Source organism: Pan paniscus, chromosome 9, assembly GCF_029289425.2.
Source record: "Pan paniscus chromosome 9, NHGRI_mPanPan1-v2.0_pri, whole genome shotgun sequence".
Taxonomy (NCBI): domain Eukaryota; kingdom Metazoa; phylum Chordata; class Mammalia; order Primates; family Hominidae; genus Pan; species Pan paniscus.
The window spans coordinates 74241917-74266480 of NC_073258.2; the positions used below are offsets into that span (position 1 = coordinate 74241917).

General features: G+C 55.1%; 2 protein-coding genes across 6 annotated transcripts in view; both read left to right on the forward strand.

Annotated features, from left to right (window-relative positions):
- The window catches only part of P2RY6 (pyrimidinergic receptor P2Y6), a 33374-nt gene extending 31608 nt beyond the window's left edge, over positions 1-1766 (forward strand). For all 5 annotated transcript variants that reach the window (XM_034933340.3, XM_003815658.7, XM_003815657.5 and 2 more), the window contains one exon: positions 446-1766. In XM_034933340.3, the coding sequence (XP_034789231.1) occupies positions 480-1466 (987 nt within the window). In that variant the 5' untranslated portion in view covers positions 446-479 and the 3' untranslated portion in view covers positions 1467-1766. The remainder of the gene's footprint in view (positions 1-445) is intronic.
- Positions 1767-9263: 7497 nt separating this feature from the next.
- Positions 9264-24564, forward strand: part of ARHGEF17 (Rho guanine nucleotide exchange factor 17) — a 63262-nt gene continuing 47961 nt past the window's right edge. The window contains exon 1 of the mRNA XM_003815655.6: positions 9264-16182. Coding sequence (XP_003815703.3) covers positions 12991-16182 — 3192 coding nt within the window. The 5' untranslated portion in view covers positions 9264-12990. The remainder of the gene's footprint in view (positions 16183-24564) is intronic.

The window sequence follows — 24564 nt, forward strand, 5'->3', positions numbered from 1 at the left end:
TCGTGACATCCCTGAGAGGCAGGTGCCGCATTCCCCCTTTTCTCGGGTGAAATGAAATCACCACCTCAAGGTCATATAGCAAATACATAACAGAGTTGGGATTCAAACCCAAGTCCATCAATCTCCACTAACAGAGAAAGAAACATATGATCAGGGTTTTGAAGGATGAATAGAAGTTCACTAGGAAGGCTGAAGGAAAAAAATATATATATATATATAATATATAAACAAAATGAATCAGATTGCTCCCAAGAGTTAGCTTTATTGTATCCCAAGTTTTCTCAAAGTGAGGGCTCTGTGGGGCTTCACGGGGTGGTTAGAGTAGCCGAGTTGACAAAGTTAGTGCTCTCACTGTTCAGACAGGGAGATCAAGGCCCGAGGAGGGGCAGGGCCTGCTGGGTGGTGAGTGAGCATGTCACTGACAGGCTGTGTATTGCTTTCCCAGCCTCCCTGAACATAGGAAACCCACCTGGGCAGCCATGGAATGGGACAATGGCACAGGCCAGGCTCTGGGCTTGCCACCCACCACCTGTGTCTACAGCGAGAACTTCAAGCAACTGCTGCTGCCACCTGTGTATTCGGCGGTGCTGGCGGCTGGCCTGCCGCTGAACATCTGTGTCATTACCCAGATCTGCACGTCCCGCCGGGCCCTGACCCGCACGGCCGTGTACACCCTAAACCTTGCTCTGGCTGACCTGCTATATGCCTGCTCCCTGCCCCTGCTCATCTACAACTATGCCCAAGGTGATCACTGGCCCTTTGGCGACTTCGCCTGCCGCCTGGTCCGCTTCCTTTTCTATGCCAACCTGCACGGCAGCATCCTCTTCCTCACCTGCATCAGCTTCCAGCGCTACCTGGGCATCTGCCACCCACTGGCCCCCTGGCACAAACGTGGGGGCCGCCGGGCTGCCTGGCTAGTGTGTGTAGCCGTGTGGCTGGCCGTGACAACCCAGTGCCTGCCCACAGCCATCTTTGCTGCCACAGGCATCCAGCGTAACCGCACTGTCTGCTATGACCTCAGCCCGCCTGCCCTGGCCACCCACTATATGCCCTACGGCATGGCTCTCACTGTCATCGGCTTCCTGCTGCCCTTTGCTGCCCTGCTGGCCTGCTACTGTCTCCTGGCCCGCCGCCTGTGCCGCCAGGATGGCCCGGCAGAGCCTGTGGCCCAGGAGCGGCGTGGCAAGGCGGCCCGCATGGCCGTGGTGGTGGCTGCTGCCTTTGCCATCAGCTTCCTACCTTTTCACATCACCAAGACAGCCTACCTGGCAGTGCGCTCGACGCCGGGCGTCCCCTGCACTGTATTGGAGGCCTTTGCAGCGGCCTACAAAGGCACGCGGCCGTTTGCCAGTGCCAACAGCGTGCTGGACCCCATCCTCTTCTACTTCACCCAGAAGAAGTTCCGCCGGCGACCACATGAGCTCCTACAGAAACTCACAGCCAAATGGCAGAGGCAGGGTCGCTGAGTCCTCCAGGGCCTGGGCAGCCTTCATATTTGCCATTGTGTCCGGGGCACCAGGAGCCCCACCAACCCCAAACCATGTGGAGAATTAGAGCTCAGCTCAGCTGGGCATGGAGTTAAGATCCCTCACAGGACCCAGAAGCTCACCAAAAACTATTTCTTCAGCCCCTTCTCTGGCCCAGACCCTGTGGGCATGGAGATGGACAGACCTGGGCCTGGCTCTTGAGAGGTCCCAGTCAGCCATGGAGAGCTGGGGAAACCACATTAAGGTGCTCACAAAAATACAGTGTGACGTGTACTGTCATCAAGGGGTATGCTCCATGCTTTGAGTCACCAATGAAGCGGGTGAGGGAAGATGAGAGGGGGAAGTGAGAGCTTCTGGGAAGGGGCATTTGAGCTGGGTTTTGAGGGATGATTATGAGCTCTCTGGAGAGGAGTGATATTCCATTTATTTAGAAAGCCTTTACTGACACCTTGTGCTCAGGCCTGGGTTGGTTCTGGGGCCCTAGAAGAACCAGTCCTAGCCCTGGTCCATACAGGCTCCCAACTGCTGGAAGTACAGACTGGCACAGCAACATCAGGGTTGTGACAGAGGGAAGCATGGCTAGGGGGAGGGGGTACACAGACAGTGCCCATGACCCAGTCCAAGGAGTCAGGAAAGAGCTCTCTGAGGAGGGAGCATCTGAGCCAGATGTTGAGGGCTGAGTGGGAACTTGGCAAGCAGAAGTGGGGAGCACTTTAATGCAACCCAGGTATGCTCCATGCATATCCAGCTGGGCCAGCCTCGTGCTGGGCTCTGCCCTGGGCAGACAGGCAGAGGGCCAGAGCAGAGGACACATGGCCTTGCGTGTGTGAAAGCTGAGAAAATGGGAGCTGTGCTTCAGCCACCCTCCAGACAAGGGCAAGAGTTAGCCAGATGCTCCAGGCAGTGGGAAGCCAATGGAGGGATTAAGCGGCGGAAGCTTCTTAGAAGAGGCAGGGGGCGAAGTGCAGTGGCTCATGCCTGTAATCTCAGCAATTTGGGAGGCCAAGGAAGGAGGAATGCTTGAGCCCAAGAGTTTTAGACCAGCCTGGGCAACACAGTAAGACCCTGTTTCTACAAAAAAATATAAAAAATAGCCTGGTGTGGTGGTGTCTGACTGTAGTACTAACTACTCAGGAAGCTGAGGTGCTGAGTTCAAGATTACAGTGAGCTAGGATCACGCCAGTGCATTCCAGCCTGAGCGACAGAGGGAGACACTGTCTCTAAAAAAATTAAAATAAATCGGGAGCAGTGGCTCACATCTGTAATCCCAGCACTTTGGGAGGCTGAAGCAGGTGGATCACTTGAGGTCAGGAGTTTGAGACCAGCCTGGCCAACACAGTGAAACCCTGTCTCTACCGAAAATACAAAAATTAGCTGGGCATGGTGGCTGGTGCCTGTAATCCCAGCTACTCGGGAGGCTAAGGCAAGCGAATTGCTTGAACCTGGCAGGCGGAGGTTGCAGTGAGCCGAGATCACATCACTGCATTCCAGTCTGGGTGATGGAGTGAGAACCCGTCTCAAAAAAAACCGAAAACAAAACAAAACAAAACAAAATTAAATAATAACTAAGAAAAAAGAAAAGAAAAGAAGAAGGGATCAGCTTGAGCCAGGAGGAATTCAAAAAGCAGAGTGAAGCAGCTCTGGAGCTACTCCCTGTAGAAGGCATGGGCGTGATGTTTGCAAAACCCAGAGTTAGAAATGATCTGAGGGGCTGGGCATGGTAGCTCACACCTGTAATCCCACCACTTTGGGAGGCCGAGGCAGGCAGATCACTTGCGGTCAGGAGTTTGAGACCAGCCTGGCCAACATGGCAAAACCTCATCTCTACTAAAAAATACAAAAATTAGCTGGGTATAGTGGCAGGTGCCTATAGTCCCAGCTACTCCAGAGGCTGAGGCATGGGAATCACTTGAACCTGGGAGGTGGAGGTTGTGGTCAACTAAGATTGCACCACTGCACTCCAGCCTGGGTGACAAAGCAAGACTCTGTCTCAAAAAAAAAAAAAAAAAAAAAAATTGGCTGTAAAGCAACAATGAGTTTCGATTAAATGGGGGGTAGGCGGGGTGGGGTGGGGCCTGGGTGTGTGGAAGGGGGTGGCCAGGAAAAGAGCTGGGTAGGGCCAGAGCATTCAATGCTAGGATGAGCCCCTGATCCACCTCTCCTTCATCTACCTCTTCAAGTGTGGCTCTTTCAACCTTAGGGTATCCTCTGTACCTGGGGTACCTCCACCAGGCCCCTAAGTGAGGGGAAACAACTGTTCAACATTGCTTCATTCTAAATGGAGGAGCCAGCAGCTTGAGAGCCTCAGGGCCACCAGGAAGCTGCTACATGGAGGTCCCACGGCTGGAAGCCTACTGACCAGTCTCATGACAGACTGTTCCCGCCGTGTTCCACTCCTGCCCTCTCAGGCCCATCGTTCTGACGTGGGTACCCAGAGAGCTGCCTTGAGGCCATCTCATAAGGAGGCATGTCAAACACAGATCTGAGCCTTTCAAAGCCTTGGAAAGGCATCTTTACCGAAGGTCCCTGGAGGAAGCAGCAAAGGGGAATGGTAGCACACAAGACCCCACACCCAGCCAGGTGTGGTGGCTCATGCCTGTAATCCTAACACTTTGGGAGGCTGAGGCAGGTGAATCATGAGGTCAGGAGATTGAGACCATCCTGGCCAACATGGTGAAACCCCGTCTCTACTAAAAATACAAAAATTAGCTGGGCATGGTGGCGGGCGCCTGTAGTCCCAGCTACTCATGAGGCTGAGGCAGGAGAATTGCTAGAACCCAGGAGGCGGAGATTGCAGTGAGCCAAGATTGCACCACTGTGCTCCAGCCTGGGGACGGAGTGAGACTCCAACTCAAAAAAAAAAAAAAAAAAAAAAAAGAAAGAAAGAAAGAAAAGAAAAGAAAAAAAAGACCCCACACCCTCCACCAAATCCTCTTCCCCTCCCAGAACCACCCCTCAGCCACTCCTTTGCAGCTCCTCATTCTCTCTGCCACTTTTTTTTTCATTTCTTCTCCCCCTCACTTCTCCTCCAGTCCTTGTGCCCTCCTCCCAGATCTGCTTTTCTTATGTAGAACAATCTAGCCTGCCCTTGGCTGCTGGTACACCATACAGAACCTGTCTTTTTGGAAGGCAGAGCAGGGAGGGGAAGGACTGTGTAACTTATGCAATATTTTTCTTTTAGCCCCACCTAGTCCCCAAGCTGCTGGGCAATAGGGTCATTCAGAGAGGGGCAATGGAGGAGTTAAACACCATGGGAATGTCACAGGTGTGCTTGCAGCTGGCTGAGGAAGTTGGAAACCCAGGCCCAACCCACCCTGGGAGGCCATTCAAAGTGTCCTTGCTGGAGAGGCAGACCATTTGGACAGAAGGAACTCTGACTTGTGACCACAGCAAGACCGATTTATGTTAGAAGACAGAGGCTGGTTTTTATTCCCTGTACGGTGCCCCGCCGTGCCAAGCGGGGCACATAGGACCCACCTTGCATCTAGCTTCGAGTCTGAGACCAATCTTCTCAATTGCCTGGGATGGGGGCTAGGGGAGAGTGAGAGCAAGGGCAGGGGACAGGGCCTCTGCTCATAGCCCACCTGAGCCCCTGTAGAGAGTCCCAGATGACTGTCCCAGCTGACCTCCAAGAGCTGTGACCCTTTGCTTACTCTTCCAGGAGTGGAAATTGTGACCCACAGGTAAATTCCATTCCAAGCTTCCCTTTGTGAGGCCAAATAGCATGGAAGGTGCAGACTCCAGAGCCAGACCATCCGGGCATATGTCCTGGCTCTACCATTTACTAGCTGTGTTATGCTATGCAAGTTATTTATTTATTTTTTATTTTTAGTTTTTAAATTTCTTTTTTGAGACGGAGTCTTGCTCTGTCGCCAGGCTGGAATGCAGTTGTGCCATCTCAGCTCACTGCAACCTCCACCTCCTGGGTTCAAGCGATTCCCCTGCCTCAGCTTCCCGAGCAATTGGGACTACAGGTGCGTGCCACCACACCTGACTAATTTTTTGTATTTTAGTAGAGACAGGGTTTCACCATGTTGGCCAGGATGGTCTCTATCTTCTAATCTCATGATCTGCCAGCCTCAGCCTCCCAAAGTGCTGGGATTACAGGCATGAGCCACCGTGCCTGGCCTATTTTTTATTTTTTTTTTATTTTTGAGACGGAGTTTTGCTCTTGTTTTCTAGGCTGGAGTGCAATAGCGTGATCGTGGCTCACTGCAAAACTCCACTTCCTGAGTTCCAGCTAGTCTCCTGCCTCAGCCTCCTGAGTAGCTGGGATTACAGGCACATGCCACCACGGCCAGCTAATTTTTATATTTTAGTAGAGATGGGGTTTCACCATGTTGGTCAGGATGGTCTCGAACTCCTGACCTCAGGTGATCTTCCCGCCTCAGCCTCCCAAAGTGCTGGGATTACAGGCATGAGCTACCGCATCCGGCCTGGGCAAGTTATTTCATCTCTCTGTGCCTCAGCTTCATTATTATTCCCATAACATTATTATAAATGTCTATCTTTTTAAAGCCACTAGTTTTGGGGGGGCTTTTGTTACCCACAGCCAAAACTAATACCTTTACTTGGGTTCCATCCTGGGATGGTGGACCTTAGGTGCAGGCGAGGCAGTGACCTGGACAGAGATGGGGCCAGGGTCTAGGCTGGAGTGGGAGCTAGGAGTCAACAAGGTCTAGGGACACCAGGAGGGCTGCTTAGAAAAGATGCAGAGCGTGGGGAATGGTCAGCCCCAAAGTGGCTTGAGCTCAAGTGGGTGGGTGGGCTTCATGAAAGAAAGAGTGGGAAGAGGGGAGGCGTTCTGGGAACTCCAAGATTAGGGAGCTGAGGAGAAGGAGCCACAGACGTGGAGGGCAGGAGCCCAGGGGTCTCTGAATGATGGTGGTATGAGGGGAGAGTGGAGTTGGGTGAGTGAGTGAGAGATTTCAGGGAAGGAAGTAGGGGTAGTAGGCGGAGAAGAGAAGAGGGAGGAAGATTCCAAGAAAGGCCAGGCCCAGGGATGGAGTTTCCAGGACAAAGTTGTTGCTGAGAGTTGGCTGGTGGCAGTCGAGGGCAGAGAACCCGGGTGGGGTGGGGGTGGGGAGGTAGGAGCAAGGATTGGGAAGCTAGAAAGTCGGGAATCAGTGACTGTCTTGGGGAAATTTCCATTCCAAACAGGAAAAGCCCAGGAGCATTTGATCTGTCCTAGCAATGGACAAAGCTGGCCTCTTCCTCCCTCATTCATTTGTTCAATGAATATTGACTCTGTGTTTCTGAGACGAGCTCAGGTCCAGGCCCTAGTCTTGGGAAAGAATCCAAGGGGTTTGGGATGCAGACAAGGAAACAGTTCATCCAGTAAACAATACTTATTGGGCACCTCCTATATGCCAAGCATCATGCTGGGCCCTCAGGGAGCCCCTAGTCTGATGGAGGAGACAGATAATAATGAAACATATACAGACCTGGATCATTACAGCTGGGGAAGAGAGCTCAGATCATAAAGAGGACCCAGGCAAGGAAGGTATCACTAGGGAGATGATGAGCTCCTGGAATGGTCCATGGCCAAGAAATGCTAAATACCAGAGGGGCCCTGACCTAGTTGAGGGGCAGAAAATGTATCTAAGTGAGGCCTAGAGCCTCAGAAGGCCTCAGAAGTCATTAGCTCAGTGCAGAAGGGCTGCGACAGAGTCTGTGACTTTGACCAAGCACCTTCACTCCTCTGAGCCTCTGTTTCCTTACCTGTAAAATACTAGACCTTCCTAAGCCACCAGGGATACCGAGGAATAGAAAAGTTAGAGCAGAAATTTCATAAAGTACTAAACATACTATAACCCAATAGAAAAATGAGCAAGAGGCACAAATAAGCACTTCATATGAAAGGAAACACAAGGCCAGGCGTGGTGGCTCATGCCTGTAATCCTAGCATTTTGGGAGGCTGAGATGGGCAGATCACAAGGTCAGGAGTTTGCGACCAGCCTGACCAACATGGTGAAACCTTGTGTCTACTAAAATATAAAAATTAGCTGGGCGTGGTGGCATGCACCTGTAATCCCAGCTACTTGGGAGACTGAGGCAGGAGAATTGCTTGAACCTGGGAGGCAGAGATTGCGATGAGCCAAGATCACACCATTGCACTCCAGCCTGGGCAATAAGAGAGAAACTCTGTCTCAAAAAAAAAAAAAAAAAAAAAAAAGAAACACAGATGATTAAAAAACATAGACGAGAAATTAGATCCCAGCTTGACAATGCTTCCCAATGTTGATCAATTGCCTGCCCTATGCCCAAGCACTTCTGTCCATGTGTACCTGGAGTCATGCACAATGCTCAGCAAACACCTGGAAACACCCAAATGTGCATCAGCAAGACACTGGATCAACACACTGTGATATAGTCACACACTGAAATAGTCCACATGGCCAGAATGGAGTATAGAGGCATGCAACAATATGGGTAAATCTTTTCTTAATATTAAGAAAAAAGAAGTCCCGGCCGGGCGCGGTGGCTCACGCCTGTAATCCCAGCACTTTGGGAGGCCGAGGCGGGCGGATCACGAGGTCAGGAGATCGAGACCATCCTGGCTAACACGGTGAAACCCCGTCTCTACTAAAAATACAAAAAAATTAGCCGGGCGTGGTAGCGGGCGCCTGTAGTCCCAGCTACTCGGGAGGCTGAGACAGGAGAATGGCGTGAACCCGGGAGGCGGAGCTTGCAGTGAGCCGAGATCGCGCCACTGCACTCCAGCCTGGGCGACAGAGCGAGACTCCGTCTCAAAAAAAAAAAAAAAAAAAAAAAAGAAAAAAGAAGTCCCAACAAATTTTGTAAAGCAAGAAACCCCCCTCCTTTTTTTTTTTTTTTTTTTTTTTGAGACAGTCTTGCTCTGTTGCCCAGGCTGGAGTGCAGTGGTGTGATCTTGGCTCACTGCAACCTCCATCTCCTGGGTTCAAATGATTCTCCTGCCTCAGCCTCCCAAGAAGCTGGGATTATAGGCATGCACCACCACGCCTGGCTAATTTTTGTATTTTTAATAGAGGCTGGGTTTCACCATGTTGGCCAGGCTGGTCTTGAACTCCTGGCCTCAAGCAATCCACCCGCCTCAGCCTCCCAAAGTGTTGGGATTACAGGCGTGAGCCACCACGTCCAGCAGGATGCCTTTTTTTTATAAAGTTAAGAACAACTAAAATGAAAAGATATAGTTTGAAGGAATATATAGTTTGAAGGAATATGTTTGAAGGAAAGCAAGAGAATGCTGAACACAGGATTTGAGATGATGATTTTCTGATTTTCTGTGTGGTGGGACAGCAGGAGGATGGGGGCAGAAGAACTGTATAATGAGATGTGAATTATTTTAAAGGTCCTAGTTGTATTGTTTTGTTTTTTGGCGAAAGTCAATTAAATAACTGATGAGAATGTATCATTATCAAAATATTATAAATAATTTAATCCTGTGTGCTTAAGGTCTAATTATATAGGAAAGGGGGCAATCTCAGATAGTTTCTATTTGGCTTTGCAATGGAGTCAGAAGAGTCAGATTTCCCCCTAAGACAGCTCCTTCATGGAGCTCATTGCTTCCTGTCCCCGCACTCATCATTTCTCTCCCTCTTAAGTACAGTTGCTCCTCGACTTACGATGAGGTTACATCCCAATAAACCCACTGAAAATATTATAAGTCAAAAAGACATTTAATACACCTAGCCTACCAAACATCAGAGCTTAGCCTAACCCACCTTAAACAGGCCCAGAACACTTCCATAGCCTACAGTTGGACAAAAATCATCTAACACAAAGCCTATTTTATAATAAAATGCTGAATATCTCATGTAATTTATTGAATACTGAAAGTGAAAAACAGAATGATTATATGTGTGCTCAAAGTATGGTTTCTACTGGATGTACATAGCTTTTGCATCATCATAAAGTCAAAAAATCATTAAGTTGAAATATCATGAGCTGGGGACTTATCTGTACCCGAAGCCCACCAAAGCCCATCACTGGCCATGACCTGTGACCTTCAAAACCTTCCCATCTTGATTTCCCCAAGGGATTCCACGGTCCTCACCTCACTAGATCACCATGACTCACTGGGTAGATGGGCTATTGTTTTCATTACCCTTTCATAGGTGAGGAGCCTGGGGCCCAGAGAAAAGGGGGTGAGCTGCGGAAGGTGAGCCTGGCTTCAAAACCCCAGCGTAGGGTTTCTCTCCACTCTGGTGCCCAGTGCTCCCAGCCCCCTATCAAATAAGTCTTCTTGGGGCTAAAAATTGCTGTACATAATTACCAAGCACCATTAAAATTCCAGATCTCTTCTGTTCATGGAAGATAACTTTGTCTTATACTGGATCATAAGGAGCTGGGGGTGGGAGGGTTCATGAAGCACTGGAAGCAATCAAGCCACTCTCAGATTGGGTGAGCTTCCCTTTGGACAGAGACCCAGTCTAGATCCTTAAACACCCCCCTCCCCACCAAGGGGATTCCTGAGCCAAAGGCCCCAGCCAGCTCACCTCAAGGCCAAGCCACAGGACTCTGGGAACCCATGACCTGAACCTCCACTCCTCTCTATCCACTTGCCCATCTGTGATATGGGATAAGGGTTTCTGTCCCAGAACTGACAGGGAGGTGGAAAAGTACAAATTTCAGATAGTAAGAGTCATCATTATGGGGGGAGAGAGTGACTCCTGGGATGAGAGTCCTGTCCCCCACCCCTCCACAACCCACCTCTCCACAACTCACCCCTCCACAACTCACCCCTCCCCAACTCACCCCTCCACAACTCACCCCACAGCACACACCAAAACTTGCCCCAAAGAGCAGAAAGAAAATACTAAAGGAGGTGAGAGTCTGACATCAAATGCCAGAGCCAGAGAGGGCACTCTTGGGGAACCTGAACCACTCCTCACTTTTCAGACACCCCACTCCTCACTTTTCAGACACCAGCAAGTGCAGGGATTTACCCAAGGTCACAGAGTAAGGCAGAACAGAGAGGCACAGGCCAGCAGGGCTCTCTTTTATCAATTTCCTAGAGAAAAGGGAGAGATTTACTCCTTGGCCCCCTCGAGGCAGAGCTGAGATGAGGTTGAGGTGAGGGACTCCCTGGATGCTGGTCTCAACACAGAGAGGAAGCGCTTTCTTGCTACAGAGATATTCCACAACCCAAGAGGCTGCCCAGAGAGTGTAGAGTGACCTCCTCATCCTGTGGGGTATATGAGTAGCAAGCAGGTTCTGGAGTCCCGGCTGAGTCCTCCCTCTCTCATTCGGTAGTCAGGCAATCCCTGGGTGTCTACCATCCTTTCCTATCCTCCTGCCTGCCCCTCTCCTCTGAACCCCGTCTCCTAGCCTAGTCTGGCCCAGCTACATCTCCTTGGCTGGAACTGGTGGCAGTGGGGTTGGCTGGGTAACGCACAGACTGCTGACCTAACTATGTGTCCCCGAGGCCTTGCTACTGGGGGTTGGAGGGGCCAGGGCAGTTTGACCAGGCCTGAAGAAGGCTGGGCAGCGCTGGAGGGGCATGGGTCAGACCAGGTTATCCTCTGTTCCTGAGGAGAGTGAGCTCAGGCCCAAGGAGGAGGAGGAGGAGACTGGGGGCTCAAAGGAACGAGAACCTCCTTCTTCATCAGGATTTGGGGGTGCATCTCAGAGCTGGCTGGAGGAGCATGGTGTTTGAAGCCCCTGAAATCTGAATTTTAGCAGGAGCTGCTATTTCCTGACTTGCATAGTGGTCAAAGTTACTTCTCCTTCACGGTCCACAGAGAAGGGGTAATAATATTTGTCCCCAAGGGTGGTTTGTGGATTTAAAAAAATAAGTTAAATAATATTGCCCATACATTATAGGTACTCCATACATTTTCATTCGTTCGTTCATTCGTTAGTTGGGCCGGGAGGATGAATGGGATCTAGAGGCAGGTGGGAATGCGGAAGGGGATGATGCCCCAATACCGAGAACAATGTAAGACTCAGACGGAGGCAGGGGCGGGAGGGGAGCTCAAGCGAGGGATCAGCGTGAAGCCAGAGAAACAACCTACACTTTCCCTGCCAAGAAGGTGAAGCAGCTGCGGGTAGGAGTATAGGTTTGGCAGTGGGAAGTCGAGGGCGTTCCCGTCGAAGCTCCTTTTGTGTATAAGGCCTAAGAAGGGGCAGTGCGCTTTGCGAAGGTCTGAAAAAGACTAAGGGGATTAGGTAACGACTGAAAGGAAGTTTTCACAACTCTCCGTTTTTTGGGGATGGGTGCTGCTTTATCCGTCCAGGACTCCGTGCGTTGGGAAAATCACGCCGCGAGGGGGCGCAAGAGCCGCGTACTCCAGAGCAAGAAGGAAAGAGGCTCGGGGATCCAGGCGGAGAGTCCAGGAGAAGAGCCGCCAGACTGCAGGGGCAGGTGGAAGGCGTGGCAGCTGGAAAAGTAGGGGTGGGGGCGCGGTCGTGAAGGGTGGGACTTCTGGAGCAACTCTGGGCGGGTTGGGGGCCGGTCGGAGCCGGACAGGCGGCTGGGAGGTGGGATGGGCGGGGCGCTTGGGAGCGAGATGGGGGGGACAAGGGCGTGGCTACAGCTGAATTCGCGCAGAGGGCGGGCGGGGAGGAGGAGGGAAGGGGAGGGGGCGTGGCCTGGGCGGGGAGTAGGGCGCGGCAGGGAGCGACGGACCCTTTAGTTAGCCCGCGGCTCCCCGGGCTCTCCCTGGCGCCGAGTCCCACCCCTTTCCCGGCCCAGAGAGTGTGCGTCTGCGTGCACCTGAGTGTCAGTGTGTACGAGAGTTTGTGAGTCCGAGGTTGCCATGTTGGAGCCCCTGGGCAGGAGGTGTTTCCGCGCGGAGGCTGGTGGCCCGCGGTGGACGCGGCGCCCTGGCTGCGAGTCTGCGGAGCTGAGCACGCTCAGCGGTTGCGTGTGTCTCAGCGACTCCCTGGGGGCAGCTCGGCCTGCTGGGCTCCCGAGGGACGTCTTTGGAGGGCCAGAGGGTCGCCTCAGTCTGCAAGTCCTCCAGCAGGCTTTTTCTTCTTCGGCTCCTCCCTGATTCCCTCCCACCACCCGGTTCCCAGGCTCGCGCACGCCCGGAGCCCACCCCCTCTTTTGGGCGCGAGGCCCCGCCCCCCGCCCCCTTGCCTCTGCCGCAAAGTTTATTTGCAACAAAAGGGTGCCAGGAGCGAGCAGCCAAGGGGGAGGGAGCGGGAGCCGGAGCGGGAGAGCGAGGGGAGGCAGGCAAGCCGTTGGGCAGGCGGACGCAGAGTCGAGGAACCAAGCGCTGGGATCCCGCCCAGGCGGTGCCGCGGTGCCCCTGGTCGCTCCAGCCGCGGCGGGGGCTGGGCCTGGGGGTCGGCGCTGAGGCGGGAGGGGCCGCCCGGGATGGAGACGTTGAGGCCGGTGGCCACAGAAACTTGAGCCGCGGCAGAGAAACCTCTGCTCCGGTCTCTGCGTCCTCCTCCCACACTCCCGTGCGCTGCTTTCGGCGTGGGCCGCTGCGCTCCTAGGGGGTGGGGGCGCAGGGGGGGTTGGCCGCGGCTCCCCGAGGCCAGCCCCCCCGGAGTGAGTTACGCCACTATGGCGGACGGGGCATCCCGGCCCCAGCTTTACCGCAGCGTCTCATTCAAGCTGCTGGAGCGCTGGAGCGGCGGCCCCGGGCCGAGGGAGGAGGACACGGACACCCCCGGCTTGAGGCGCCGCGCCTCGTGCCGGCCGACCACGGCTGCCCGGGGCCAGCCCTCTCGGCGCGTGTCCAAGCTGGCGTCTGGGCCCCTGGCCGCCCCCACGCAGCCGCGCCCGCTCCGCAGCCTCTCGCCGTCGGTGCGCCAGCTCTCCCGGCGCTTCGACGCGCCGCGTCTGGACGACGGCTCCGTTGGGGCCCGAGACGGAGGCGTCTTCCCCGCGGCCGCGGAAGAAGCGGCCGAGGGCCCAGCGCGAGGAGCCTGGCCCAGCGTCACCGAGATGCGCAAGCTCTTCGGCGGTCCTGGCTCCAGGAGGCCCAGCGCCGACTCTGAATCCCCAGGAACGCCCAGCCCCGACGGTGCCGCGTGGGAGCCTCCGGCTCGGGAGTCGCGGCAGCCACCGACGCCACCCCCTCGGACATGCTTCCCCCTGGCGGGTCTGCGTTCGGCGCGGCCCCTGACCGGGCCGGGGACCGAAGGGAGGCTGCGCCGGCCGCAGCAGCAACAGGAGCGGGCGCAGCGTCCAGCGGATGGTTTACATTCTTGGCATATCTTCTCCCAACCGCAGGCCGGGGCCCGGGCCTCCTGCTCCTCCTCCTCCTCCATCGCCTCCTCCTATCCTGTCAGCCGCAGTCGCGCTGCCAGCTCCAGCGAGGAGGAAGAGGAGGGCCCGCCGCAGCTGCCTGGAGCCCAGAGTCCGGCCTACCACGGCGGCCACTCTTCGGGCAGTGACGACGACCGAGACGGTGAGGGCGGCCACCGCTGGGGAGGGAGGCCCGGACTCAGGCCTGGAAGCTCCCTATTGGATCAGGACTGCAGGCCTGACAGTGATGGGTTAAATCTAAGCAGCATGGACTCAGCAGGGGTTTCTGGGAGCCCTGAGCCCCCAACATCTCCAAGAGCCCCTAGAGAAGAAGGACTCCGGGAGTGGGGTAGTGGCTCTCCGCCCTGCGTCCCAGGTCCCCAGGAGGGACTTCGGCCTATGTCTGACTCTGTGGGAGGAGCTTTCCGTGTGGCCAAGGTGAGCTTTCCCTCGTACCTGGCCAGCCCCGCAGGCTCCCGCGGTAGCAGCCGTTATTCCAGCACGGAGACCCTCAAGGACGACGACCTATGGTCTAGTAGGGGTTCTGGGGGCTGGGGCGTGTACCGCTCCCCTAGCTTTGGAGCTGGGGAAGGGCTCCTGCGGTCCCAGGCTCGAACCCGTGCCAAAGGACCTGGAGGCACCTCTAGGGCATTGAGGGATGGAGGATTTGAGCCTGAAAAGAGTCGACAGCGGAAGTCCCTGTCGAATCCAGATATCGCCTCAGAGACCCTGACGCTTCTCAGTTTCTTGCACTCAGACCTTTCAGAGCTGAGGGTCCGAAAACCTGGTGGGAGCCCCGGGGACCGTGGAAGCAACCCCCTAGATGGCAGAGACTCACCATCCGCAGGTGGCCCTGTGGGGCAACTTGAACCCATACCCATCCCAGCCCCAGCATCACCTGGCATGCGCCCCACACTCAAGGATTTGACAGCCACTCTGCGGAGAGCAAAGTCATTCACCTGCTCTGAGAAGCCCATGGCCCGCCGCCTGCCCCGCACCAGTGCTCTGAAGTCCAGCTCCTCCGAGCTCCTGCTGACAGGCCCTGGTGCCGAGGAGGATCCGCTGCCCCTCATCGTCCAGGACCAATATGTGCAGGAGGCCCGCCAGGTTTTTGAGAAGATCCAGCGCATGGGTGCCCAGCAAGATGATGGAAGCGATGCCCCCCCTGGAAGCCCTGACTGGGCAGGGGATGTGACCCGAGGGCAGCGGTCCCAGGAGGAGCTCTCAGGCCCTGAGTCCAGTCTGACAGATGAAGGCATTGGGGCAGACCCTGAGCCTCCTGTTGCAGCATTTTGCGGCCTGGGTACCACAGGGATGTGGCGACCTCTTTCCTCATCCTCCGCCCAGACGAACCACCATGGCCCTGGGACTGAGGACAGTCTGGGCGGGTGGGCCCTGGTGTCCCCTGAGACCCCTCCCACACCAGGTGCCCTCCGCCGACGACGCAAAGTCCCACCTTCAGGTTCTGGTGGGAGCGAATTGAGCAATGGAGAGGCAGGGGAGGCCTACAGGTCCCTGAGTGACCCAATTCCTCAGCGCCACCGGGCTGCCACCTCTGAAGAGCCCACTGGGTTCTCTGTGGACAGCAACCTCCTGGGCTCACTGAGCCCCAAGACAGGGCTCCCTGCCACCTCAGCCATGGATGAGGGCTTGACCAGTGGTCACAGTGACTGGTCTGTGGGCAGTGAAGAGAGCAAGGGATATCAGGAGGTTATTCAGAGCATAGTTCAGGGGCCTGGCACCCTGGGGCGTGTGGTGGACGACAGGATTGCTGGCAAAGCCCCCAAGAAGAAATCCCTGAGTGACCCCAGCCGCCGTGGGGAGCTGGCTGGGCCTGGATTCGAGGGCCCTGGAGGGGAGCCCATCCGAGAAGTTGAGCCCGTGCTGCCTCCATCCAGCAGCGAGCCCATCCTTGTAGAGCAGCGGGCAGAGCCAGAAGAACCTGGTACCAGGAGCCGGGCACAGTCTGAAAGGGCCCTACCTGAGGCTCTGCCTCCCCCTGCCACTGCCCACCGAAACTTTCACCTTGACCCCAAGCTGGCTGACATTCTGTCCCCGAGGCTAATCCGCCGAGGCTCCAAGAAGCGCCCAGCTCGGAGTAGTCACCAGGAGCTTCGGAGAGACGAGGGCAGTCAGGACCAGACTGGCAGCCTGTCTCGGGCCTGGACCTCCTCCAGACACGTTCGCCATGCCAGTGTGCCCACCACCTTTATGCCTATTGTGGTGCCTGGGCCACCAACTTCTGTTGGTCCCCCTGTGGCTGTGCCAGAACCCATAGGCTTCCCTACCCGAGCCCATCCCACGTTGCAGGCACCATCGCTCGAGGACGTCACCAAGCAGTACATGCTGAACCTGCACTCCGGTGAGGTCTCTGCCCCAGTGCCAGTGGACATGCCCTGCTTGCCTCTGGCTGCACCGCCCTCTGCTGAGGCCAAGCCCCCTGAGGCAGCTCGGCCTGCAGATGAGCCTACCCCTGCCAGCAAGTGCTGCAGCAAGCCACAGGTGGTGAGTCCTTTGTAGGGGCCTTCAGATTGGGGCCAAAGAAGGGCCATGAGCACCGACTTCGGTTGGAGCCTTTTGCATTGTATTCACTGGTCAGGTGCCCAGGTGCCAAGGGTGCTTTTCTGGTCCTGGAAGTGCCTGTGCAGTTTTAAGAGTTGTTAATGACACAGGGCTCCTGTCTACTCAGGCCCTGTAGAAGCTTCAGTTTTCTGCTAATGGCAAAGGTTCTTGTCTGCTCCAGGTGTTCTGGGTGGTAATTACAAAGGATTCTTATCTTGTCCTTTGGATGTTTCTCAGGGACTGGTTTTGGAAATCCCTGTGTGGTTCTTTGTTGGAGGGATGAGTGTGATGGCACCCAGCGCAGGCTCAGTCCTTTCTCTGAGGCTTGCTACTCTGTTGGCCAGACCCTTGATAGGATGTTTGGCTCAGGGGCCACAGTTGACATGGGTTTGCCCTTCTTCGTGTGGCTTTCCTATGACAGGTCAGAATATAGATGTGTTCCTGGGCCTGGGAGAATTGGGGAGGTACAAGGCTTTACTTTATGGAGGAGCAGAGGGGGCTCAGGGTTCTAACTGCAGTTCTGTTCTTGCTGTGTGACATTGGCCTTTCTCTGTGACTTAACCTCCCCAATCAGGGGAGATAGGTGGACAAACTAGTGCCTATGTTTCCATCCAGCTGGTACTGTGCAGATTTGGGGGAGCCTGCGGTTTTGAGCTGGGGACTCTTGGGGCCTGAGTTCTGCCAGAGCCTCCTCAGATGAAAAAAGCTTCTAGATGGGGGCTTCTAGGGGAGGATAGAGGCAGGGAGGGGGCTGCAGAGGCTGGGCAGCCAGGGCCCTTTAGAGAGGTCAGGAGTGGTTCTGGGCCCCATATTCAGGGCTGCCTCTATGGGTCCGGGGGTCGGTTCTTATTCCCCCATCCTGTCTGCTTGCATCTTTTCCCCACTCTACCCCCTTCTTGGTGACTCTGAGATGCACCCCCTTTCTGCCAGACCCCCAGCCCTGGGGGCTCACTCTCCCTGAGACCCCTCCTTCTACCTTCTGGCTTCAGCTATCCCTGGAGTTTAGGCTGTGGATTCAGATGGGATCCAGATGGCATATGCCCTGGCATCTGGGTTGGGAGCTAGATTCCAGGCTGTGGATTCTGAGCTGAGCTCAGCGATGGCCAGTGGTTACTTCAACTGTGGCCTGCGCTCCCACTGCGCTCCCTGACTGTGTGAGAAGCCTGGAAATTATAAACCCTGGACTGATTCAGTCACTCCCTTTCCCAGCACTCTCATGGCCCCTCTGAACTCCTTTTCTCTTTGTTTCTCTCTCCTTGTCTCCAGTTCCCCCTGGTCCTGGCTCTGGGGTTTCTCATGGAGGCTGCAGAGAGAGCAGGCAGGGAGTGGGGAGCGGGGCGTTTTGAACCTGTCCTTCCTTCTGAGTCCCAGCGAGGGCAGCTCCGGTGCCCCTGAACTCCAGTGCCAGTTCTGAAGGTGGGGGAGGGGAGGAAGACAGCAGGGCCAGCTCTTGTCAGAGGTCTCCTCCCCAGCCTCCTTTCCCATATATCTTTTCTGGGAGCCTTGAAGGCTCAAATGGGGGAGAGGACAGGAGTAAACCAAGGGACTCAGGGAGACTGAAGGTGGGTTGGGGGTGCTTCTAAGAGAAGGCTTTGAGACCCAGAGAGGAGGTGGGAGTTTACAGAACTTCTCCTGCCCCACCTCCCTTCACATTCTCCTCTACCCCCCACCCCTTTCTGGAGCTCTGAGGCGGGACAGATCTGCCGTAACATGGGCTTCTCCCTGCCACGAACAGAGGCCTTCTCTGATCTCCAAGCTTTTGCCCACTCCAGGCCTCTCACTTTTCCAGGCCCAGCTTGATGTCCCCTTAGTGGGAGGGAACTGGTGAGTCTGTCATTAGAAGAGCAGGGTGTGAGCCTTGCTCTTCTGATCCCTGTGTGGCCTAGGATCCATCATATCCCTGCTCTGTGCCTCACTTTCCCCTTCCGTAAAACGGGGTTAATGGCCTCTGCCTGGCAGGCTGTCTCTTGTGGTGAATGGGTGGTGTGATCATTTCCTCTCTGGTAGCAGGAAAGAAGAAAAATGGAGGCTGTACTGCCCAGCTGCTTCTCAGCCACCAGGCTTGGCTTGTGAACACAGGGCTGGGTCCTCGGGGGCCTCAGTATAACCTGGTGGACTGCAGTAGCCTCCGAGAACATCCATCATCCTCCAATTTCCCACCCCCTCATAAAGCCTGGAAGTTCTCCCATCTGCTAGCTTGAACCCCTCCTGCTGTCCCCTTCCTTCTGGCTCCCAGAAGATGGGGAGCAGCTGTCCACCCCCTCCTGGTGGCCTCTGTTGAGGAGACAATGTTCCCTTGTTTCAAGCCTGAGGCTCCAGTCATGCTCCCTGGGCCGTGGGTGGAGATGGCGTGGTATGGACTCCAGAATAAGCAGAGACGAGAGGAGCTGTCATTCTTTGCTTCTGGCAGTCCCTGGGGACTAAGGGGATGCCCCCCGCCCCCCAGGCTGTGGGGAGTCCTTCACCCTCAGGTCCATATTCATGCTCTGTGTGGTGTTGCCCCCATTGCCGGGAAGTGGGAGGCCTGGGGCCAGGCCTGGCTCAGCCTTTGACTCACTCAGACCTGGACAGAGTCATCTTTGTCTCTCAGTTTTCCCATCTGTACAGTGGGAGGTTAGACTGCCTGGTCTGTGAGGCTCAGAAGGAGGGAGTCAGCCTGCAGGGGGTGTCAAGTGAAATGGGAGGAGCCAGCAGTGTGGCTGGAGGGGAGAGAAAGGCAGCTGTCTGCAATAGCTGCATGAACCCAGGAGAACAGGGAGTAAGGGTAGCTCATGGGTCATTTATTCCAGGAATGCCTGTCTATGTGCTGGGAGGTGAGGAGGCAGAGCTGTCTGGCCTCCCTGCCCCGCCCCTCCCACACTCTTGTTACCTCCACTGAGGCCCACCGTAGCCTGGTTGGTCAACAACTCTTCCTGTGAGGGAGAGCTTCCCCCGCCCCAGCCTCAAAGTGCAGTCTTGCAGTCCCACCTTCTGCCCTCAGGTCCCTGATACCCGTTTGACACATGCCACAACTGTAGCCCACAGCAGGGAGTGACTTGTCTCTCAGCATCATAGGCAGATGAACTCACGAAATTTTAACATACTGAAATAGCAGTAACAATGATGAACATTTATCAAGTGCTTACTATATGCCAGACACTATCTGTTTCATTCTTCAACTGTGAAAGCTGTGGATATCTTACAGTGCAGACTTAGAGTCGAAGACTGTTGGATTCACCCTGAATCCTAGCATATCAGTGTCTTAGAGGTGAGGGGTCCCAAGGAGATTGGCCTGCCATCTGAGTAGCGGGGACAAGTCAGCAGACAGTTGGGAGTGTCACCTCCACATCCCCAACAGCCTGAACACTTTCATAGTGGTTATTTAATTCACCAGGGCCTGGGGTTGGGATGGGAAGAGGACCCTGGCCTTGTTCCTCTCCACTCAGACCCCCTCCCTACCCAGCCAGCTCCCTGCCTTGCTGATGAAGGTCTGGCAACAGCTCTTCTAGTCACCCTTCTTTCTCCCCTTTTGGCGGGGAACCTGCGGGGGTGGAGGTTCTCTCCTTCCCCTCCTTGGCTCTTTGTGTGATTTTTCCATGGAAACTGGTTCTGGGGGGGAAAGGAGGAGGTGATTAGGACACTTGGAATTCTGAGCGGTACCAAATATCTATAATTAAATGTCTTGTCACCCAGCAGGAGGGGGTGAGATGAGGGAGGACAGGCAGAAGGGCAGCCCCTTTCCTCTGCTTATTCCTCACATCTCCTCCCAACTCCTTCCTAAGGGCCCGGGCTCTTGCGGGGAACACTGTCCAGGAATGAGTCCTCCCCAGCGAGGAAGGGTTGGGGGATGGACTAGAGTTGAGTCTGACATTTTCCAGCCCCACGTTTCTGGGACCAGCTGGGTTTGGGAGGTGGAGAGGCTGCTGCTAATCCTGTCCCCAGCCCCCTCTCCCCGTGTAGGGACTTACCCCTCCTGCTTCCCTCCCTCCCTCCCATCTGTGATCTTTCAGGCTACACATTGCTGCCCCAAAGCAGGGTGGAGGCACCCCCAGGCTTCCTGGGAGCCGAGACACACAGAGTGTAGGATCTAGAAGCCAACTCGAAGGGGCTTAGGATGTTGAGGGACTAGCCTGGAAACTGGCCGAGGGACTTCCTAGAAGAGGCTCTGCCTGAGCTTGAGCTTGAACACTGAGCAAGAGGGAGAGGCTCTATGAAGAGGGCACAGCATGAGCAGAGGCTAGGAGATGGAAAGGAATATGGCAGGTTGTGTGCAGTAAAAGTTTGTTTCAGAGACTCAGGTGGCCTTTGATAGGGTAATGCATTCATCCATTAAACAAATACTGTCTGAGCAATAAGACATGTCAGGCCTTCTAGGCCTGGGAATACAGCAGCAAACAAAACAAAAGCCTGTCCTTGTGGAGCTTCCAGACTAGGGAGGAGGCCTGTCTGTAAATGGAGATATTCTGTGTCAGGGAGTGGTAGGGTCTGAGAAAAAAATAAAGCAGGATAAGGGAGTAGAGAATGACAGGGTGGGGGTACTTTAGATCAAGAGATCAGGAATGCCTGTCTGAGGAGGTGACATTTGAGCAGAAGCCTGGAGGAAGTGAGGGAGCAGGTCAGGTGGCTGAGGGAAACAGCATTCTGGGCAGAGAGGAACAGCAGGCGCAAAGGCACTGAGGTGGTTGAGAAACAGTCAAGAGGACTGTATGGATGGAGCAGAGAAGTAGAAGATCAGAGGTGGGTTAGGGTGAGGAAGATCGTGTAGGCCAATAGGAGGACTTCAGCACATACTCAAAGTGAGATGGGGCAGGTGCTGTTGGAAGGTTCTGAGTGGAATAGTGGCCTGGTCTGACTTAAGCATTCACAGGTCTGCTCTGGCTGCTCCATGGGGATAGATTGCAAGGGGCCAGGTGGAGGCTGTGAGGCCAGTGAGAAGGCTGCTGGAATAATCTGGACAAGAGATGATGGTGGCTTGGGCGCAGGCAGAGATGGTGGGGTGGTGGGTTTCTGCTGCAGCCCCAGGGGCTCCTCAAGGGCCTGGACCCCAATGTTCAAGGTGAACACAGAGCTACAACTTCTCACATGGCTGGGCAGTGTGTGAGGGGTCACTTAGGGTGGGGAGGTGGAGTTTGAAAAGTCCCCAGGGTGGACTGAGCTTTGCGCTACACTGGCCACCCCCTGCAGACCCACATTGGCTTGGCTGAAAGGCTAGGAGAGTGGAGCCGCCACAGGGTCCCAGTGAGGCAGGTGACAGAGCCATATCCCACTGGTGTCTCCTCTGCAGCCACCATGACACCCATTTAGCTCCAGCGTGCATGTCTCCTGGGACAGGGAGCTCATGCCTCCCCCCACCCCCCAAGGTAGCCCCATCCCTCCCATCTGATCCTCCAGCTAGGTGGGCATTGCCATGGCTCCAATAGTCCAATAAAGAAGCAGGCTCAGAGTGGGCAGGGTCTGCCCAAGGCCCTAAAGCTTGAGTATGGGATTTGGCTCCCAGTGTCCTGACTCCCAGACCGTACATTGGTCCCACAGAGTTCCCACTAAGCAGAGTTGGCAGGGATGGCGGTAGCAGGGTGGGGGAAGGGGGAGCCAACGTTTCCCAGAAAGGCTTGAAGCCCTGGCGTACTTACTGGGAAATGTGCCCAGGCAGCCTGGCGCCTTGCTGGCAAGCCCTGAAATGGGGGCCCTGGGTCCCCTGGGAAGCAGGAGCCTATTGGAGCTGATGTCTCCCCATGGGAGTTGATTCCCCCCATGATGTCCTCCCTCTAATTCTCAGCTCCCAGGGTCTCTGGGGCATTCTGGGGGTTGGGAGAGACAGACACAGAGGAAAACTGTCAGGCTGCTGGGCTCTGTGCAGTGAGTGAACCTCAGCCCATGAGATGCAGGGGTTTGGGCCCCCAACCACAGTGCCTGAGCCCCTGGAGGGACTTCCAGGACCCAACCCTCCAGTAGCTCTAGGGTTCACTAGGGACAGCCTGGGGTCTGTACTAGAAGTCAGGAGATCAGCTTTGCCTCACCACCTTCCTGCTGTGAGGCCTTCAATAAGTTCCATCCCCCTTCAGAGCCACAGAGCTGTCCATGCTCTTGGGCACCAGGATAAACCTCCTCCCAGGGCTGTTGGGAAAGGACCCAGTTCTAAGGAGGATCTTGGTTGCAGAATGAAGTGCTGGCAGGCAGGGACCCACCATCCCACTAGGCTGCTGAGAAGGCAGGTTCAGAGTGGTGCCGGGACTCAGGCCTGGGTCTACCCCCTACCTGCTTTCCCCACCATCGGCTCCTGCTCTAGGATCCCCCCCCACCCCCAGATAGGGTCTTTTTCCACACTTGTGGCAGGCTGTGGTGCTCACTGTGGGGCCTGTCCAGAAGTGTGATGTTGCAGCTGACGGGACAGTAAACCTTTATCTGGGCCGGGCGTGGTGGCTCAGCCCTGTAGTCCCAGCACTTTGGGAGGCTGAGGTGAGAGGATTGCTTGAGCCCAGGGGTTCGAGACCAGCCTGAGCAACACAGGGAGACCTTGCCTCTACTAAAAATAAAAAACAGGTGTGGTGGCACAGACCTGTGGTCCCAGCTACTCGAGAGGCTGAGGTGGGAGGATGGCTTGAGCCCAGGAGGTTGAGGCTGCAGTGAGCTGTGATTGCCCAACAGCACTTTAGCCTGGGCGACAGAGTGAGACCTTGTCTCAGAACAAAAAGCAAGAACCAAACAAACAAAACTTCCTATGGTTTCTTTCCAGTGGAGCTTGAAGAAGTCGCCAGGCAGGAACAGGGTGAGAGGGGAGGGCAGAGCACACCCGAGGTGGGAAGACCTGTGCTGATTGCAGAGGTCTGGGTGGTGTATTAGTGTCCTGTTGCTGCAGTTGCAAACTACACACATCTAGTGGTTGAAAACAACACAGATCTCCTACTCTCCAGTCTGGAGATCAAAAGTCTGAAGGGTTTCACTGGGCTAAGATCCAGGTGCTGACAGGCCTGCCCGCCTCTGGCGGCCCTGGAGAGATCAACGCCTCTGCCTTTACCATCCTCTCCTGGCTGCCAGCACTCCTTGGCCTGTGGCCCCTTCCCCCATCTTCCCCAGCATCTTCAAATCTCTTGCTCACCCCGTACCTCCTTCCTCCCTCTTTTTTTTTTTTTTTTTTTTTTTTTGAGACAGAGTCTTGCTTTGTTGCCAGGCTGGAGTACAGTGGCACGATCTCAGCTCACTGCAACCTCCATTTCCCGGGTTCAAACAATTCTCCTGCCTCAGCCTCCCAAGTAGCTGGAACTACAGGCATGCGCTACCACATCCAGCTAATTTTTGTATTTTTAGTAGAGACGGGGTTTCACCATGTTGGCCAGGATGGTCTCGATCTCTTGACCTTGTGATCCGCCTGCCTCGACCTCCCAAAGTGCTGGAATTACAGGCGTGAGCCACTGCGCCCGGCCTCCTTCCTCCCTCTTTAAGAACCCTTGTGATTCATTGGGTTCTTAAAGCCTACCTGATAATTTGATAATCTTCCCATCTCAGAATCCTTAATTATACCTGCAAAGTCCCTGTTACTATGTAAGGTAACATATTCACAGGTTCTGGGGATTAGCATGAGGATGTAATGCCAGGGCCATTATTCTGTCTACTGCACAGATAGGCAAAGGACCAGGCTGTTGGTTCCTGATATTCAGAGTCCCCAGCTGGTGCTGGTCCCGGGGCAGAACCTTCGAACTCAGGCCCACTGCATTTAACTTGCTATTTCTTTCCATGTTCATTTGTCATTCATTCATTTAGCAGTCAATCATTGAGCTCCGTGTTGGGCAGTGGGGACACATGGGGAAAACTTGGACACCATCCCTCCTTGCCAGGAGCTTTCACCAAGGATCCTAGCCTCCTGAGGTGGGTGAGGTCCAGAGGCAGGCAGAGCCCAGGCCTGGTGGGGCAGGGGCAGAAGTGCCAATGTGTTCCTGGGGCCAGGCCTGGCTTCCAGAGGTGGCAGGCCATAGTTTTGCTGACTAGAAGTGGGATGAGGCCGCTCCCAAGAAGGGCAGTTGATAGGAGAGTTTAAATCCAGGGCAAGGAGGGAAGGTGGGCACCTAGGGAAGGGGTGGGAGTCACGTCTCTGCCAGGCTGCCCCATCTGAGGGCAGAACTGACAGCCCAGCGGCAGAAGGAAAGAAACTCGCTCACCCCATGTTCTGGGAGCTCCATGTGGGAATTGGTGGCATTGGTGGTGTCTGACCAGAGGAACCGTCAGGTCCCTTCATCCCTGAGAGGCCTAGGGAGGCTTTAGGGAGGTGGCATGTGGAGGGTAAAGGGTGCTGTCCAGAATGCCGTCTCCCCGCACGCTGGCTTTCAGACCCAGGCAAGCACTTACCTACTC